Raw genomic sequence first — 18285 nt, forward strand, 5'->3', positions numbered from 1 at the left:
ATATATGAACCATTTTCAAGCCTTTTGCGCAGGCAACACGCGATTAGATATTTTACGCACCTCAAGCGGTAGTCATGAAGCCGGTGGTGTCATCAGAGACACCAGAAACATTATTTATATGTTCTTTTCTCTTTAAGAATTATTGGATACTGAAATCGATAAACTTTGTAGGGGTCACTCTTTCTGGCCAGAAGTTGGAACTGGGAAGCCTATTAAGGTTGTTCTCTTTGAAGAAATGGATCCGAGCCAAATGTGTAGTGATAAAAATGATGGATAATTCTCTTAGGCAGAGTGCGTACAATAAAAAAACACAATGCTGATCTGAGGGATATTACCAATGAGGATCGACATGGAAAAGACAGCGATATAAAATGAGCCAATAACAGTGAGTGAGCCAGCTGCTAATAATTCACGGTGTGCGTTATCGATTTACGGCATCGCTTGACTGATCTATCATCGTCCGGGTTTACAATTGGATCTTATTTCTCCTACCATCTCTCGCAAAGAAGATCTTTGTCTTTTCCGTTGTAAAAATGGGAATAACTAATTTCCATTAGAATTGTCCTAAAACATATCAGTAGCTAAAGACACACTTTAGAAGGCCACAGTTTGGCACCTGAAAGGTAAGAAAACAAATTCAAATTTGAAAGAATTCACACCAGCATGTGTTCACATTTAAAAGCCATAACTTGTTATGTTAGTAAAGAAGCTTTTAAAAACTCCAGGTACACAGTTTGATTTGAAACACGGCACAGAAAACTCAGTATATTACAAATTTTCTCGTCATTATCAAAGAGACGTAGAGGCACAAAATATGAGAAACAGCTTATGATTATCATTCGGCTAAGTTTGCGCTTGGAAGGAAGTAGAACGACAAGGCTTCGTTTTGACGATAATAGTGATTCTTCTTTCAATTTTAGCAGACAGGTGTAATATCTTTAGTTGGAATTTAAACAAGTAAATTTAAAGGTGATCTATCATTAGATATAATTTCCTTTTGCTCTGCGAATATTTATTTTACCGCTCGGAACAGAAAAAATAAGAAAAAAGTAAGCAATCAAGAAAAAGGCGAGCAACTCGAAAACAAAACGAAAGCGTAAAAAGCTGAGGGAGATAAACTGAGCCGCTTTCTTTCACAAGCCCCTTTCAAAATATTTGTTCTTCATAGTGATCATTTAAAAAGCTAATTTGAATAATTGTTATAATCGTAGGTAAATGCATATGTATTTAATTTAAAGAAAAGGTTGCCAGTTTTGCACTGATCACAGTCAGAAAGTGGTTTGCTAGATTTTAGTAGCGATTACTTGGGAAATATGGAAGGATCGAGGGTTAAATAGATCAAGCAGACGAAGCAGTTTCTAAACGATGAGGAACCAGCGTCATTAAGGTGGGATTTTGGGTAGTTTTAATTTAATTCCATCTTGAAAAGATGACTATATTCTCTTCCTCTTACCTAGCCTGTGGTCGAGAATGATTCAGTTAAAAAGGTTCTCAGAGGCAGATGACCACTGTTCTTCAGTTTATTAACATCTAATGAGATTTAATTGAGATGTACAAGACACGATACGTTGGAAGTTTTTCAAGCGGATTCTGTATTTTTGACCGCATTTTTCAAATGCCAACATGGTCACAGAGTGGTCGGCCAGGGAATATGATAGCGGAGAGGCAGGATGCTAAGCTTGTCACATACGAACTTTGTAAAGGCGCGAGGTACTGGGATCTTTTGTAATGACCCATGCTCTTGTCAAATGACATCTTTCATCATCATTTAACATCTTTATTTTTTTAACGAACGACCATAGATGTGTTTGTTCGTCATCTCTAGCTCGCGCTTCCGTCAAAGGAAGCAAGTTGATACATGAGCTGGTAATTAAGTAAAAAGGACGAAAGTAGAAAAAAGAAGAACAAGAAGAAGAAAAAGAACAATTATGTGTGTGTGGTTTCGATTTCGACCTCGATTTGAGGTTTGATTTCTTTTAGGGAACCCAGGTCTTTAATTTGTCCCATGCTTGCGACATAACGAATTCAATATCTTCCAGACCTGCTCGACAGAAGACAAATTCTCCTGCTTCTTTTTGTATTTGAAGATATATTTGGAGCTAGTTAAAGTTTTAACTGTATTGAGGCATTTTGGTTGCAGCATTTTTCATCAACTTATGGATTTCGTTATAAGTATCGAGGCGGTGTGTTTAGACGTTATCTCTGGCTTATAATACCTTTGTCAAAGAAGTCTTGAGTCGGTGACACCTAGCCAGAGAACTAAGCAAATTACACGGAAGCCATGGAAAGCCGGATCGTATCCAGAGTGACCTAGAATTTCACGGGCACTCAGAGAATTTCTGCAGGAGGTGAAAAATGGGAAGAATTCGAAATAGATTTTAGCCTCCTTAAATCTCAAGGAGGTAAGTTTGAACTTTCAAACCGGTGATTGCGCGACAAAGTGATCCGATCTACTTACCATGGAAGATAAAGGAGTCAGCTGAAAAAATAAAAAAACATTCCAAGGTACTATGGAATCCATAATGAGGAAGACAAGAGGAACTTACACTGTGGCTGTTCAAGGCGCATTGAAGGTTATTTTGGGCAACGATCGAATGAAGGCTATGGCATTGACAGTAGTGCTACAATGTAAATTAAGGGGGAAAGACTTATCTCGGGAACACGCGAGCGTCAACAGCGTCAGGAAGAAAGCAAAGTACTACAACTAAAAGCTGAAGGAACGAACTATGGACCAGAAAATACTTCGTAACTCTTTTCCATCAAAGTATATGCATACCAGGAGACGTCAAAGTTCGCAATTTGCATTAGCTTACTAAAATAGTAAGGCTGGTCGAATTCAACATTTTTGCCTTTAGTTGTTTTATCCTTAATACAGAATCCGAAAGTGAAATGTTAAGTAAAATCCGACCGAATTGTGGCTAATAAAGCGCGCAAGTTATCTCATATGACTATTAGTAAACAAACTGCTCAAGGCGTTAGTTTTATGCCGGAATGAACGACAGCCAAATACTCGGGAACATGGTGATTGCTCAGGATGACAGCGCCGTAAAACTCAGGTGCTGTGAATGATGTGGCCCAACACTCGACGCATTGGATACCAGAGCAAGCTCTTGTTGTTTATATAAAGGGCGGCGATGTTTCTTCTGAGGCTTGTTTCACTGCGATGACGGGAGATTGCTGTGATGAGCAAACCACGATCGACCATAGTATGACCAGCGTCGCTCTGACTCCTTCGTAATTTAATGAATTTTAAACAGTTATACTATAATAATGAGTTTGACTATATTTTTCATCATTCATGTTTTGTTTCTGTTTATCACCAAACTATATCTACTATAGGTATGTTAGCTGTATTTGTGTTTTACTACCGTACGTATACTTATTGATCTAATTGAGCGCGAAAACTTTCAAAACTCGGACAGTCCATTTCTTTTTCTCTTTGGTGATTTTCGTCTTTGCTCAAGCTATGATAACGTCTGTCAAGGCGCTTGGCATGTTCACAAACCTTTGCTTGGTTCTTCCATTGCTACTTGGCAGCCCTCTTGGAAAAAAAAAACTAGAGAGGAATTCGGAAAATGGTCAGACATTGTGCAAATCGGCAGATGACGTGACAGCTTTAGCCTAGCTCTGTGTTTTGCAACCTGATAACGCGCTCGTTACACCGATGATAGCGCGAGTTATATTCGAAATTTATTATGATATAAAACGGGGAGGTAGTTACAAAATGTTTCATTATTACAAGATCCCGCAGAGCAACGACACGGTATCACATTTAAGACTTCATCCAAATAAGATTTTAAAACAATGAAGGTCAAAATGAAACTCTCGTGGGAAAAATACACACAATCTTTGAGTACAGCGGTGGTTTACGACAGATTCGAACCACTGACGACTGAATAATGAAGACTCACTGAGAGAGAACCAAAAACGCAGCAATCCCACGAAAGTGACTCGCTACACATCCAGTCAGTCTTCGCGTTATCATTCTAAAATATTGCCCGGTATATTGGGATATAAAATCGATTATACGTTATTGAAGCTTTCAACAGGAACCTTTATCATTACTGGTATATTATTGTATGTGTGTAGACGTATTTGAGCTCCACTTGTGCCTTGACATCAAGAACTCAAAAAGTGCTTTAGCAGGCAACAACTCGGCAAAACGTAAGTTAACTTTCAATTTTCAAATATTCCAAACGTATCCTTATTTACTGAGCTCAAAATTTACCATTTTTTCATATTTTATACAAACGCACAAAGCTTCGAACAGCTTGTAGCTGGCACACCTGCCATATGAAGCTAGTGTGGCCTACCATTCATATGTGTTTTTTGGATGCTTAATGGTAGAGCATCGGTGCGCATAATTTGCCGATAGTTTTAGGTTCGATTCACCATAAGCACTCATAACTTTTTGTTTTTCCTAGCCTCGCGACAGATCGAAAAATATATTTCCTTGATTCGAAGTTTGTTTTAATTTGTATTTAAAAGCCAATTTCGTGCTTTGTTTTCATAGAAGAAAAAATTAAGGATTGACAGTATGACTTGAGATACGGCAAAGAGAAATCAATAATTAATAACGCATCGCCATGCACCATAACAAAATAAAGAGACAAGAAATAAAGAAGAGAAATCGAGAACAAGAAAAAAACTTCTGTTGCAACTGTTTGTTTTAAATACGCATGTACATGTTTGTTTTTCATATTTAACGATTAAAGATTTGACGGAGATAATTCGTAACTTAGCAATTAAGCCTCTTAGCATTTATATTTATATCAAATTTCTTTGCTCTTATGCATTCATTTTGCCCTAGCTAATGTAAACACAGTAATCCTTAATTTTCAAAGGTTTGGACTCGGCCATTTTGTGGTCAAACCTTTTTCTGAATTTGTCTAAAACGGTATTGATTTTAAAACTGAAACTAAGCTCGTTATTAGTGCTAATCATCATAGTTGCTAAATATGTATAACATCTTAGCAGGCAAGTTGAAGTTTATCGTGAGAACAATTAACAAACCCTTAAAAAACCCCTGACAATCAATTATTTCGTATTTTGTTTACATTTCGTTTTTCTAGCAAAGAAGTTTAAAAAGAGATATGTAAACGAGTGCGATAGATTGCTGTCTTATGAAAAATATACCGGAGAAAACTATCGCTTGTGGGTGTTATCGTACAAAAGAAATCAATCACCTTTCGCTGGCCTCTCTATAGAAGCCTTCAAACATGACAAATATAGCAGGTTTCTCTACCTCCTGAAAACCGTAAAAGCATGAGCATTTTGACCTCAATATCGATATTTCAATTTACCAAATCAATTTGAAATCTTTTATTGATCTCACTTACTAAATTCCCACCGACATTTACTGAAATTTTCTTTCAATCTCAGTTTTTGTATTCCAAATAATCTGAGTCACTCGATACTTGCATAATGCGCAATCATATACCTTTCGTTAGCATCGTTTCATTTTTACACTTTTGTTCTCTTTCAGTGTTTTCGTCATCCCATGCTATTCATCGTAATTAATCATGAATGACAGCAATGCAACCTCAAAGTTTCCTCAACAACACTCCGGCTTTGGACTCAAGACCTTGAGCAAACTTCTTCCAGTTGCCATAGTAATGGTTCTGGCTAATGGACTCGTGTTTGTCTTGTTTTACCGATGTCGTCGACTTCGCACCTCTTCTAACTACGTGCTTCTCAGTTTGGCAATTTGTGACTTCAGTACTGGCGCTATCGCTATTCCATACTTCATTGTTTATAGTTTTGGCATTTTTCCGCCACAAATGTATTATGGGGTTTACGCCTCGCATACATTACTATCTATTTCAGGTGCTTTTCACATACTCTTTATTACTGGGCTCAAGTACATGGCAACTGTCAGTCCATTAAAACACCACGTGGTGACCAAGAGCTTGGTTTTGAAAATTGTGCTCGGCGTTTGGATCACTTCTACTGTTTTTGCCATCATTCCTGTCGTTTTGCATATTGCCGAAGCATCTGCACGTTGGGACGTTATTCATACTGCAGTTTGCCTTGTTATGGTTTTCCTTTTCCCGTACATATTTATGATTTATGCATACATAGCCATGTTCAGTGCAATTACTAAAAGGCAGCGACCATCGTTGATTCTGAATAAAAACTCGCGGGAGCAGAAGAAAAAAAAAAGTGACAGGAAGTGTATCTTGGTTTTCGCAGCCATGGCGTCCATATTTGCCTGCTGTTGGTTCCCTTATTTTATCGTCATGCTATTAGTCAATATAAGACTAAAAGTTCTGTTTAGTGTCTTTGAAGCTGTTATCGTCATTCGATATATCACATCTTTGGCCAATCCTCTTCTCTACACGTTTTTCAAACGCGACTTCTGGTCCGCTTTTCAAAATCTGTTGCAAAACAAGGGAAAGGTCAGTTCTACTTCTCAAAAAAGTCAAACAGGGTCTCTTAGTCTCACGAGCCGACTAAGATCCAGATCAAGCGTCAACAGCAGAAGGTTAACGACGCTCGAAGGAGAAGGACAAGAACCGAGAATGATTCCCAATAGCAACGTGACCTTTGGGGAAGAGACATTTCTTACAAGCCGTGTTTAACTGCTTGCAGGTGATGGACACTCCACTGGGAAAGGTTTTTTTTTGCCTAAGAAAACAGCACAAAGTCATAGATAAGTTGGGCTGAACACTCCGCGGGTATTTGATTAAGTTTAGCTCATTAAACCAATCACATTGCAAAAATAGGACCGGTGTAGCACCTCAAAAGCACGTACAATTTATTTACCAGTGATAGAGCATTCTTTTAACATTACTTTTTTTGTTTGGTATATTATTATTTTCTTTAAGTGATACAGAATTTAATGAAGTATTGCACCACAACTCAAAAGCATTTTATTAATAGGTATAGGTTCGCTAATTTTAGTCTTTTACATGTTTTGTGAAAAGTTATAGTAATCGTTTGAAATTAGATTTAAAAAAGGTATTCTTATGCTGGTAAGTTTTGAACTGTTTTCATGGGTGGTAAAGAATTTGACGATTGACAGCGCCATTTTGAATCGTGTTTAACAACTTACCCCCTTTACTGTGAGGAAATGAGTCCGACCCTGCATTTTCCCGTCTCTTAGCGATTTGTTTGAATAATTAGGAAATGGAAACTCAATACAAAGAATGGTTTTTGACGATAACTAGAGCAGGGTATATGTGTGAGCTGACGTTTTGGTTTTTCTTTTTCGGCCAATTTTTTTAAAAATAGCGGCGTCGAGTTTTAGGCATTTTTGAGCGCACAATTCTTTTCCAAAGCTCAAGTTTTTCTTTAGAAACCTAATACGCGGTGAGTGGTAAATTTTTCCACTGTTTACAAAAGGAGCGGAAAAATACGGTCTTTCCAATTCACCTTTTTTTTGCTCCTTTTTTTATGATGAGTAGTGTGCAACTAATAATTTTATTTTCCAACTGCATAAAGTAGAGTACATATAACGCGCGATTAGATTACAAATATTCCGCGATATTATACGGTTACTTGGACAATTAGTTATTTTGTACTGTTTAAAAAAAAAAACTGTTTGATAAGTTTGGTAGACTTGCCTTCTCTGGTGCCGTATTTAACAGCTGTACCATTTTTCTTGGTTCATAGCCCTCAGCTCCTCAAGTAAAGGCAGTGATTGTTGCGAAGCGTCGTCGGCATGTGATTGAGTCGGACGATAAAAATGAGATGTAGTTTTGGAAATTCTCTTTTTGTAGGCTTAGAGCTCATACATGTCTTTGAGAGTTTGTCTCCTGGTAGATTCAAAGCTTTGTTACTTGTGGTAAATTATTCATCACTTTTCATCGATAAACGAACACTTTTCTTCTTGCAGTACTTTCAAATGTGCACGAGTTGAGAACAACGATCGAAAATAAAATTCAACTTTGAATCGTTTTGAAACCCTACGTGACAAGTTGACGTCTCATGGGCCAATCCGACGCGAGCATTAGGCAAGACCTGTCACAAACCGCTCCTTTGTTTGTTTCGCTTTTCCCGCCTTATAAGAATTGCATAAAAATTAAAGCAGTTGGATAATAAATATCTTATGACACGTTTTGGTGCGCAGTATCACTGAGTATTTTAGTCGTTTTTTGTATTTTGACTCGCCCTGCGGAATAGTAAAAAAAAAAGCACAACTCGTGAAATTACTTAGCGATACTACACACAAATACGTCTAAAAATATATATTTATTCTTGAATAATCTTACTGAAACGAAAGCAAAGTACCTGGACAGTTAGTCGGGATACCAGAGCTGTATGAGATTTGTATGAATTACTTATAACCAGTTTACGTAGCATGCTTTATATGTATTGGATAATTGGACCTTTGTAAAGCATACCGAATTTATTGTAGGAATGATTAACACAGAGAACTGCAAAGTTGTTTAAAAAGCACTTTCTGTTGTTTAATTTTCCTTTCTAATGACTTAATCATAATAATAGGTAAAATGGTAGTATCAATAAAATTAATATAATTGATGATGCTGATAACACGCAATTATTGGATAAGGTTGAGCATTATATTTGACAGTTATTCGAAGAGTGTGCGTTGAACATGAGATGGTTCATAGCCAAAAAGGCGTGTCGCGCCAAGTTTCAGTTTTTGGCCTTTTCAATTTTTGGCAAAATGCAAAAAACCATTACAGCCAATATTCAGCCATGTCAACCTCGCACTTGATCAATATCGCATGTATATCATGTGATAACCGAATTAGACCATTGTTTTTGGCAAAACAAGACTTTTCTTTCTGAGTTTGCAAATGTCTGATTTTAATCTAATTTAACCATAGTTTGTGATGACGTATAGAGTAATTACTCCAGAAATATCAGAGGATCTCAGTGGGTGATGGCTTTTACGGCTCACGAAAAAAAATTGGCCATTTTACGACTAGCCGTGGTTAACTCCAAATCAGACAAACTTACACATTCCAGAAAGGAAACATTACGGTTACCTTTCGTTACGAATAACGGTTAAAAAGGTTTTTGACCTTTTCACGGCAAATAGTTAACCCAATTGAGACACTTATCACTCGGTTGTTTCACTTGGCTCACAAGTAAATGCTTCTTACTCACGAAGTGAGAAGTCCTTGATTCGATCGTCTACAACTTGAAATTCATCACTTTTTAATTCCTGAGGCGAAAATCGAGAGCATTCTTTATATGTCATAAAGGATAACACGTATTTGCACATTTCAAAGTTAAATTATCTCAGATGTTTATGGTTTTGGATGCAGATGATCCGCACACGATAAGCTCCGATCCTTACATGTCTTTCTAGCAGGGAAATAGCAACCACTTTTCAAGCCTTAATTCAGGACACCGTGTTTATCGCATAATTTCGAGACATGGACCCTGTTTTTAACCCTTCTTTTTTTTGTTCATTGGAATATTCATGTTCTCCTAGAGCGTAAAGGTGGTCTTACAGGTGAAAAAATGGCAGTGAAAAATATCGCTAAAAAAATTGGCGTTCAAACTTTAATTCAGAAACAGCGTTAGTCCGATGACAAGTAATGTGTTTTCTCAAACTACAAAGGATCTTTCACTTGATCTGAAGGCCTTTTGACAAAGAGAAAATCAATTTATATTTAATTCCAACGGATTTTTTATCTAAATTCAAATCTTGAATCGATTCAAATAAAGTACCACATTTTCTTGAGAAACTTACCCCACTTATTGTTTTGCAATGCTCAAGGGCATGCATGCAAGTTAACTCCAGTTGATAATACGGTCGCGTGTCGTTACTCTCGAACAAACCTATACTAGGTTGGATTCTTTCAAGAAAGTAAAGAGTGGATTGACCCCTTCATATATCTCCTACTGAAATTTTCCCATTCCTGGGCCAGCCAGGATTCTAAAGAGGGTGCAGGGGGCATAAATTTTCCGTATGGAAGCTCCTTGCCAATATTTAGGTAAAAGAACGTTTCAAAATAGTTGAAAATCTCAATTTTACAATTTCTCCCTTATTCTTGTGGGTTTCAACTGAGTTGATATTGTGCATTGGCCACCGTAAAGAGTTTCAAAGCTGACGTTTCGAGTGTTAGCTCTAAGTCAGAGCTAATGACGAAGGGCTCACGCTCGAAACCTCAGCTTTGAAACTCTTCACGGTGGCTAATTTTCATAATAAATTCAGTTGATAATAACCAAATTTTCTTGATATGCTTCCCCAGTGACGCAGCACCACAGTTTCTTTAGAAACTTATCCCCTTTTTGCAATTTTTTTCCTTTTTTTGTTTGTTTGTTTGTTTTTGGCCAAAACAAACGGTACATCGGCTTGAGCGAACAAAATCCTACCAAAGCTGACATTGTATCTTGTATTCCAAGAATGAAGCTACCCTTATTCCCAAGAGAAATCGAACGAGCAAGATCTAAGAACGAAGATTAATAATTTCTTAACAAACGAACCGAACAGTGAGCGACCCAACTTTACCGACGGATTGAGACCGACGAATCACGACCGACCAACACCAGTAGAGTCTCATAGCCATTAACATTGACGGAAAACTGACCAATCGGTTTTCACAAACCGGACTTAGAACGTTCGACTGACAACAACTATTCAATTGACTCTGATGATGACTTTGGCCAAGGTTGTCGAAACGTTAGTCACTACTACCAACAACAGTCCTTCTCAGGAATGCACACACCCGGACGATCAGACTACACTATTACATGTTACTCCCGGGTTGAAACCAATTACTGTAATAATTTCCGAAAAAAGAGTCAAGCGATGGCAATCCAGAGTTCAAAAGAGTGTTCAAAGCAATTGACGTTTCCTGCATCAACTGAACTCTGTAAGCCCAAAAAGATTTGACGCAAACAATGAGAACCTGCACGGGAACCATTTAGCCTTCAAATATTTTGCTGATATCTCACTCACCTAGCTACAATGAAAACGAAACCAACCCTGGTGACAATAAGAGAGTAAGTTTACTAGTCTTGTGGAAATTTTTTCGCGAGAACAACGAAACTTTGTATCTCACTTTTACCCAGATATTTCACAAAGGAAAAGTGGCATCGATTAACATTTGATAGATGGGAGAGTTTTTAAGGGCTAGAAGCTTGAGGCATTTTCTAAGAAATCGAGCGTGTGAGCTCTTTGAATATTCAAATCCTCAGCTGAAAAAAAAATTTGGCGTGTAAAAATGTCAGTAGGCTTGCAATGACATAGAATGTTTGTTGATTCCAAATTTCAACAATAATAATTATATTAGCGATAATAATAACTTGCAATATCTTTGTTTCCTAACTCCGCTCTGACAAGGTAACAAGCTACAGAGCAACATTCCGTATGGAGGAAGAGACACAAAATTGAGGCTCGACTAAACCAAAAACCAGTACACGCTCCACCGCTTGTACTACAGGCCCCAGTTGTTCAAGGGTTAGAGAACGCTATCCACCGGATAAATCGCTACCTGGTGGATAGCGTAATACGTTTTTCTAACATTTATCCACTGGATAGTAATTTATCCGTTATATAGCGTTATTCACTCTTTGAACAACTGGGCTCAGATCTATAACTACTACTAGTAAACATCTCGAGAACCGAAGGTATTCTCAGCGATGACGATCTCTGGTAGCTTTTCTTAAAAAATTTTGTGACCATGAAAAGGGATTAACAAACATTATGTTTCTGGACCTAGCACCTGAGTGTCCCTACTTCTAAAAAGGCGGTGTTGTTTTCCCACCACCCCCATTAGATCGTAAAAGTAGAAGTAGGAGAAAGAGACGATAGGGATATCCTCCTCATCCCTGTTAGGCAAAACCATCTCACCAGTTTCGTTTGCTGAGGATCTCGGGGTATACACTGATCAATATCTTACCTATAAAGATAAATATCACTAAAACAGCCTCTAGTTGTATGAAGTAGTTAGTAAAGATAAGTAGAATTAAACACCTTTTAGGTATAAAAACACTTTTATTACTAGCTTTGTTTTCTGTTTCATTGTGCTTCAGTGTGGGAGAACACATCTAAACGTAATCTACACAAACTGCAGTTGGTTCAAATTTTGCTATCAGAGTCGTATTAGGTTTAAGGAACTTTGACCACACCTCTCAGGAACGGAGATCTCTTAGATGGTAAGATGTTACGGAGAAGGTTTCACCAAATGACTTTGCTTGAGCATTCAGATGTGCAAATGGTTAAACGTTCAGCAGTTCATAACAAGAACATAATGGGATGCAACAATTTCGTTTCTTTTTTAAATTAGAAATTAGTTGCAATCTTAAGAAAGCTCAAGCAAAAGTCATCATAAATTTTTGTTTACTTGGAGACGATCTTATTTTTACTGGCAAGCTGCGAATTCACATTGTTTCCGCTGCTTCCGTAAGCATCGCTCCTTTACCTTGTTTATACTCTGCGAATTCATATTCGAATTGTAATGAAAAATGCTTTTGAAGGAAACTTAAGCGAGCAAAAAAATAAAATGATTTTAGTATATGAGGTGCGAACCTTATCAATTCAGAACTTTGGTAGATGATGAGAGAACTTTTTTGGAGCAAATACCAAATGTGTCATTACGTACCCATAAATGTTTTCGTTGCTTTTTTTTCTCTTCTTTTCCTCAACGAGAAAGGATGTGAAAGAAAATAAGTCAGGAGAGAAGCTGACATGGGAATAAAAATGTTCTTGTGACTTACTGTATCTACTCCACAGATTTAAGTCCAGTCCAAAATGAGATTTACTTTTGTTGCCTCGCTGCTTGTATTCATTTTAAGAGAAGGAATTAAACAAACCTGTCGTGGGTGGAGGAAAGAAAATGAAACAGCTGAAAGCCAGGGTAAAAGCATTGGAAGAGTGCCAACTTAACATTTAAAACTTGTAGAAAGTTGTAGAATGTTTATAATACTAACAAATCTTGATCTATCATATTCAATGTGATGGTGATGAAATACCTATCACAGAGTACTTTATCATGTAGATATTGATAAGATACAAAAATATCTCCTTTTTTCAAAAGATAACTGGCGCCAACGTACTTTCAGTGAGCGTACTTTTATGTATTCACGTCCATAAGTAAAGATAAAAATGTCGTCTTGCATGGAAACGTAGTTTATCTAAACAATTGTCTTGTTTCCACGAAGGGTTTTTTTTTAATTGACGAACAATGCTAAGGTTTAGTTCAACTTTTCCTAAGAGAGGCAACATTCTTGGGATAAGAACCTACAAATTGCATTTTTATGTCGGAGGTTGAAGTAGCTTCGTAACCGGTGTGGTTTACATGCATACATTATATGCGTTCTTTGCTCTTAATTTGTGCTTTAAATTTGTCTTTGATTTTGATAAAAATTGTATTTTTATAATAAACAGAACAGTAAATGTCTTCCTTCTAGATTCGAGTCTATCTTTACGCGTCCCCCGTGAGAGAAGCTCACTCGTGAAAGATAGTATCAACACTAGTAGATAAAAAATTGTATCCATGGGCGGTCATGTAATGTTCTCTGTGCACTTTTAAGCTGTTTGGGTAAAGTTGAGGAAGAAAACTTCGTACATTAACTCTGAGACGTTTTTAAAAGTTTTTTCCGTCCTTTGGTAGCCTGCTCCGTGATTGAAGAGCTGTTGGAGAGAGTTAAAACTTTGGAAAATAGAACTCCACCTCCAACCCCCACAACAGCTCCAGCACCTCTTACGACAATGCCATCAGGTTAGACGAAAGCATTTTGAATTCTATTTCTTTTGAGGTTTTTTTAACATTTTAATCTTAGAGAATTAGCCTTCATTAGTTGAGGCCTAATAAATGTACACCAAGAAACTGTTGTCCGTTTCTTTACATCGTTTATACGGGATGGACTACCTACTGCCTCATGAAGAACGCAACTAATCCAAATTTGAGAGAATTTTACAAATATTAAGAACGGAATCAAAATAACCATGCACTGCTGAACTCAGAAAATCAAATGAAGAAATAGACCAAAAACTCTTTACAGAAGCCCATCTTTTCATTATGGGTCATTGGGCCGTTAGCGGATTTGGACCGGGGGGGTCCATATCCGTTAGCGGATTTGGACCGAGGCTCCAAATCCGTTCGGACAACGGCATTTTCTTGATCTGAAGACTTGCAACTCCGCAAGTGACTTCAAATGTCTTTTTAACAATCACGCAAGGGAACGACTCGGTCTTCTCGATAACTAAACCCACAAGTTCCACCAGCGAACGATTTAACTAAACAGCAAATGTTTGCATGTAAGATGAGATGCTTATAAAACAGATCAGTTAGCTAAGGCCCGGGTCGCACTAGGGAAGTTTTGATCAATAATCCGTCAAAAAAGGATTAATGTCTATTATCACAGCGAGTTTCCTTATGCGACCGGTGTTTCACAAATTTCTAAAATTTCGGAAAGTCCGCAGAAACTTCAAAGACACTGAAGTGTATGGGTGGGACAGGCAGATTTTGAGAAAGATAAAAAAAAAAACAAAAGACACCCCTTCTGGAACTGTCAACGCTAGTCATATGACCTGCAGTTAAACTATTCAATCGGCGGGAATTTTTGATATTCACCTGCCAACTTTTAGCATGGATGGACGTTTTCCTTTTTGTTATGCGCCGGGATTTCCAAGCCAAAATGTTCGTTATTTCAGTTCATCACCATACATTGGCTGGACCGAGCTTAGATCAAGCGGGACTAAGCGGAATTTTGCTTAATCAGTCCGATAGTCCAGCAAGTGTGGTAAGGGAGCTTCAGGTCAGCTGAAGGTTTGCCACAAAAAGAAAAAAAGAACAATACGACAAATGGCCGCAAGAAGAGCAAAGGGCTCAAGTAATGAATACCAAACCATAATTCGGCTGGGCGAGAAATGGTCCATGTGTAAGGCGCAACACGAATTCTACGTACATCTCTGATACAGGATGAAAAGGGAAACATTTGCAGATGTTGCATGTCGATAATTTGTAGAAGTAGAAGGGCAAAAGCAAACCAAAATGCCCGATTTGGGTTTATGTTTATTACCGCACAATACGCGCCAGAAATGAAATCTGATCAACTGTGTTTATTTTGACATATTTGTGTATTTCGGTAGTGCGACTCAAAAATTGTGTCACATTTATCGGCTCTTCCGGTTGCGGTTTCAACTTTTCGAAAATTTTTTGGCTGCCTAATTTTTGGTTTGGGCAGTAGTGCGACCTGGGCCTTAAAAAATAAACAAGGTAAGAGTGTTATGTTAGGTTTTTTGCAAACTGTAGTGATTTATGCCAGTTAACGGCGGCGACAAGTAGGCGAACCATGTATATTTCATAGTCGCTATCAAGTAAGTTTTGCCGGACTTTGAGTTCGTTTCAAGATAGAACAACACAAATACACCAGGGAATTTTTACAAACTTTATAACCATCCTTTTGTCTTATAAAAGCCTGAAGCTCAGTAAATTTTGTCATATCGGTCATTGTTAAAACTGTCTTTGTTTTGATGCTACTTTTCGACATAGGAAAAGTATCTCGGACAAAAATATTCACCAAAAAATAAATATTTCTTTTCCAGCTTCAATAACGACAGGGGATTAAGTCCAGATGATAAAACAAAGGATTATTTTCAGAGAATTACCGTAGGTCTTGTACATTCGTTACATGAGGTCACACAACTCGGGTAATTTCAGGGTGAAAATTTGCATATTTGAGCGGTCGAACGAAAAAAATTATTTCTCGAAAACTCAAATAATTTTTTACAAAAAAACTACACCACAATTATTAGAACATATTGGGCTACAAAATATAAAAGTAGGCGTGAAAACAAATTTGGGTGACTTGCCGCTGTTTGTTTGATGCATGCTGACATTAGCTTTTAAGAGAGATTTGGTATTTAAGTAGCAAAGATCACGGACGTTCTTAAAGACACCTTTATTATACGCAGTTACGACAGGGGTTACCGAGTTTAATTACAGAAAAAGGTGGTCCTGCACACTCCTCAATCGACCGGCGATGTCTTAACGTGAAGTAGTTTACCGTCGTTTCTTTCAATTTTGGCTCATTTTCCCAAACAGAAATTATCAGTCATGCTCAATTGAAAGTAGTTTCAACTGATGCTGACATCATAAACTTCATCCGAAGAAGAAAACATTCCTTATCTTCGAAAGTATGCGCAAAACATCAGGAACAGTAATGAAGGTCCTTAGCTACTCGAAAATACCGCATGCGTTTTGATCGCTATCAATCTTGGTCCCTAAATCCCCTTGAAGAAAATCATCGACAGTTAGTGCTGAAGAGTTTTATTGCATTTTTTATTATAGGGAGGGGCTGGAAAATAAATTAAAAAGGCTCCGCTTTTAGGCTTGGCCAAATATATATATATATGTATATTATGTTAAATTTTCACGCAACGCTTTCATCGACACAACAACGCCTGGGGGATAAGTTTCCATATAACTTGGTTCGGCCTATTGGCTGATACCGATGAACCGGAATTGGCTGAACCGATCAGAAAACCAGAAATGTAATATCCAAAACCGATAATTCAATAATAGTTATTCAGCTTAGTTTGCCATCAGTATAAAATAAAGTGGCGAAGCTGTATTTGGTCAAAACTAGCTACGGTTTCCACTCACATTAGACAGATTTTAATCTCTGATTGACCTGAATTAATTGTTTTAAGTGGTATATCTTGGTGAAAACCTCTGCCTTGTGCTTCTGCTCTGCGAACATTTATTCTACCGAACAACAGAATGAAAATAATTGAAAATTGTATATTTCATGTATTTTATTATGCATATCTCTTGGAATTGATCAATTTAGAAACAAATTAGAACACCTCATAGCCAAATTAGGTAAATAGTTCTGTATTTGTTTGAATAAAGAGTTTTACAGTTCTATTAATATGGTATGTATTCTTCACATATCCGCTAAACACGAAGACAGTCAAAAATAGTTTTCCTTGTTTTTGCCCATAAATGATTCAGCTTGTTTCTTCCGCGGTGTGGAACTTGAAATAGGTAGGACAGGAGAGGTGAGAGTTTATATGTGTATCACATAATTATATTGAGAGGTTTGAAACACCTGCAATTGTCTTGCATAGGCAACACTTTAGGAGTTCTTGGATACTGACACCGAAGAGGTTTTGTAAGGGTCACTCCGGTCTGGCCAAAAATTGAAACTCAAAAGCCCTCCTAAGTTATTCTCTTTGAAGTATGGATCCGCGCCAAATATGTAGATGATACCTGCATTGATGCAGTTTTATCTCGATTTAGAGTTTGAGTCAGAGAACGAAAAGGTGCATTCATCATTGACGTTTAAAGGATATTTTAACTACAAAATGAAAAGAACGGTTGATCCGTATTGGCAGCAATGCGAAGCATGTAATGCGTACAACCAAAAAGCCCAATAAACAGGTAATAACAACGCGCGGTATATCCGAAGTTTATTAAAATTTTGCATAGAACAAAACATTTTATAGTAACCGATAGGTTTTGTAATAACGGTTGCGGCATTTTGTAATAACGTACGTAATAGGTTTTGAAATGACCAGGGATGTGTTTCGTCGTTATCTCTAGCACACGCCTCTTTCAAAGAAGTCACATGAATGAATTAGAATGTAACTAAGGAAAGCTATTCGAAAGCTATGGACGGTATGAACCAGGGCCCAGAATCTCGTGAGTAAGTAAGACATCTTTGCAAGAGGTATCACAAAATACCTCAGAGCAACGACATTGGAGGTTAAAGGAGTCACTCACCCAAGACCCCACCCAAATAGCATTAACAATGAAAGTTAAATTAAAATTCTCGAGTTAAGAATGCATACAATCAAAACGCACAGTTGGTGGTCCAACCGCTGCATATTTCTTCAATCTTTGCTTTATCATCCTTGCCTTGTAAATCCGGATATAAAACTAATTCTGTATAACCGGAAACTTTTCATCGAAGCCTTTACTTTTTTACTGAGCTCAAAATTTGCAATTTTTCCTACTCCATATAGCCACAAAAAGATTTTAAGAGCACTGATCCTTAAAGTATGAGCTGGGACGCCAAGTCATTCATGAACGCAGCAATAACCTCGCACGACATAGAGTTTTTTGAAGCTCAGTAGTGGAGCATCTGAGTTTTGATCCATCATGGGAACCCAGAATTTTCTCTTTATTCTAAGCTGGTGAAAGAAGTACCAAAAAATTAATATTCTCTTCAAAACCAACTTTCATTGCCACTGAATGCCGATTTCGTGCTTTGTTTTTAAAGAAAACTAAAGTCAAGATGGGAAGAGTGATTTGAGATAAAATAAAGAAACATTAATGATTTGAATTTCAGCGCCATGAAGTAGATGTAGCGGTACTGACACGAGGAAACATCCAATGAGTTGTTATTCGC

General features: G+C 37.5%; 1 protein-coding gene across 1 annotated transcript; it reads left to right on the forward strand.

The window, feature by feature from the left end:
- Positions 1–5522: 5522 nt before the first annotated feature.
- On the forward strand, positions 5523–6601 carry LOC131774920 (histamine H2 receptor-like). The gene has a single exon (XM_059091014.2). The coding sequence runs from the start codon at positions 5523–5525 to the stop codon at positions 6579–6581; it is 1059 nt and encodes a 352-aa protein (XP_058946997.2). The 3' UTR covers positions 6582–6601.
- Positions 6602–18285: the final 11684 nt, after the last annotated feature.

This window comes from Pocillopora verrucosa, chromosome 6, assembly GCF_036669915.1.
Source record: "Pocillopora verrucosa isolate sample1 chromosome 6, ASM3666991v2, whole genome shotgun sequence".
Classification (NCBI taxonomy): Eukaryota; Metazoa; Cnidaria; class Anthozoa; order Scleractinia; family Pocilloporidae; genus Pocillopora; species Pocillopora verrucosa.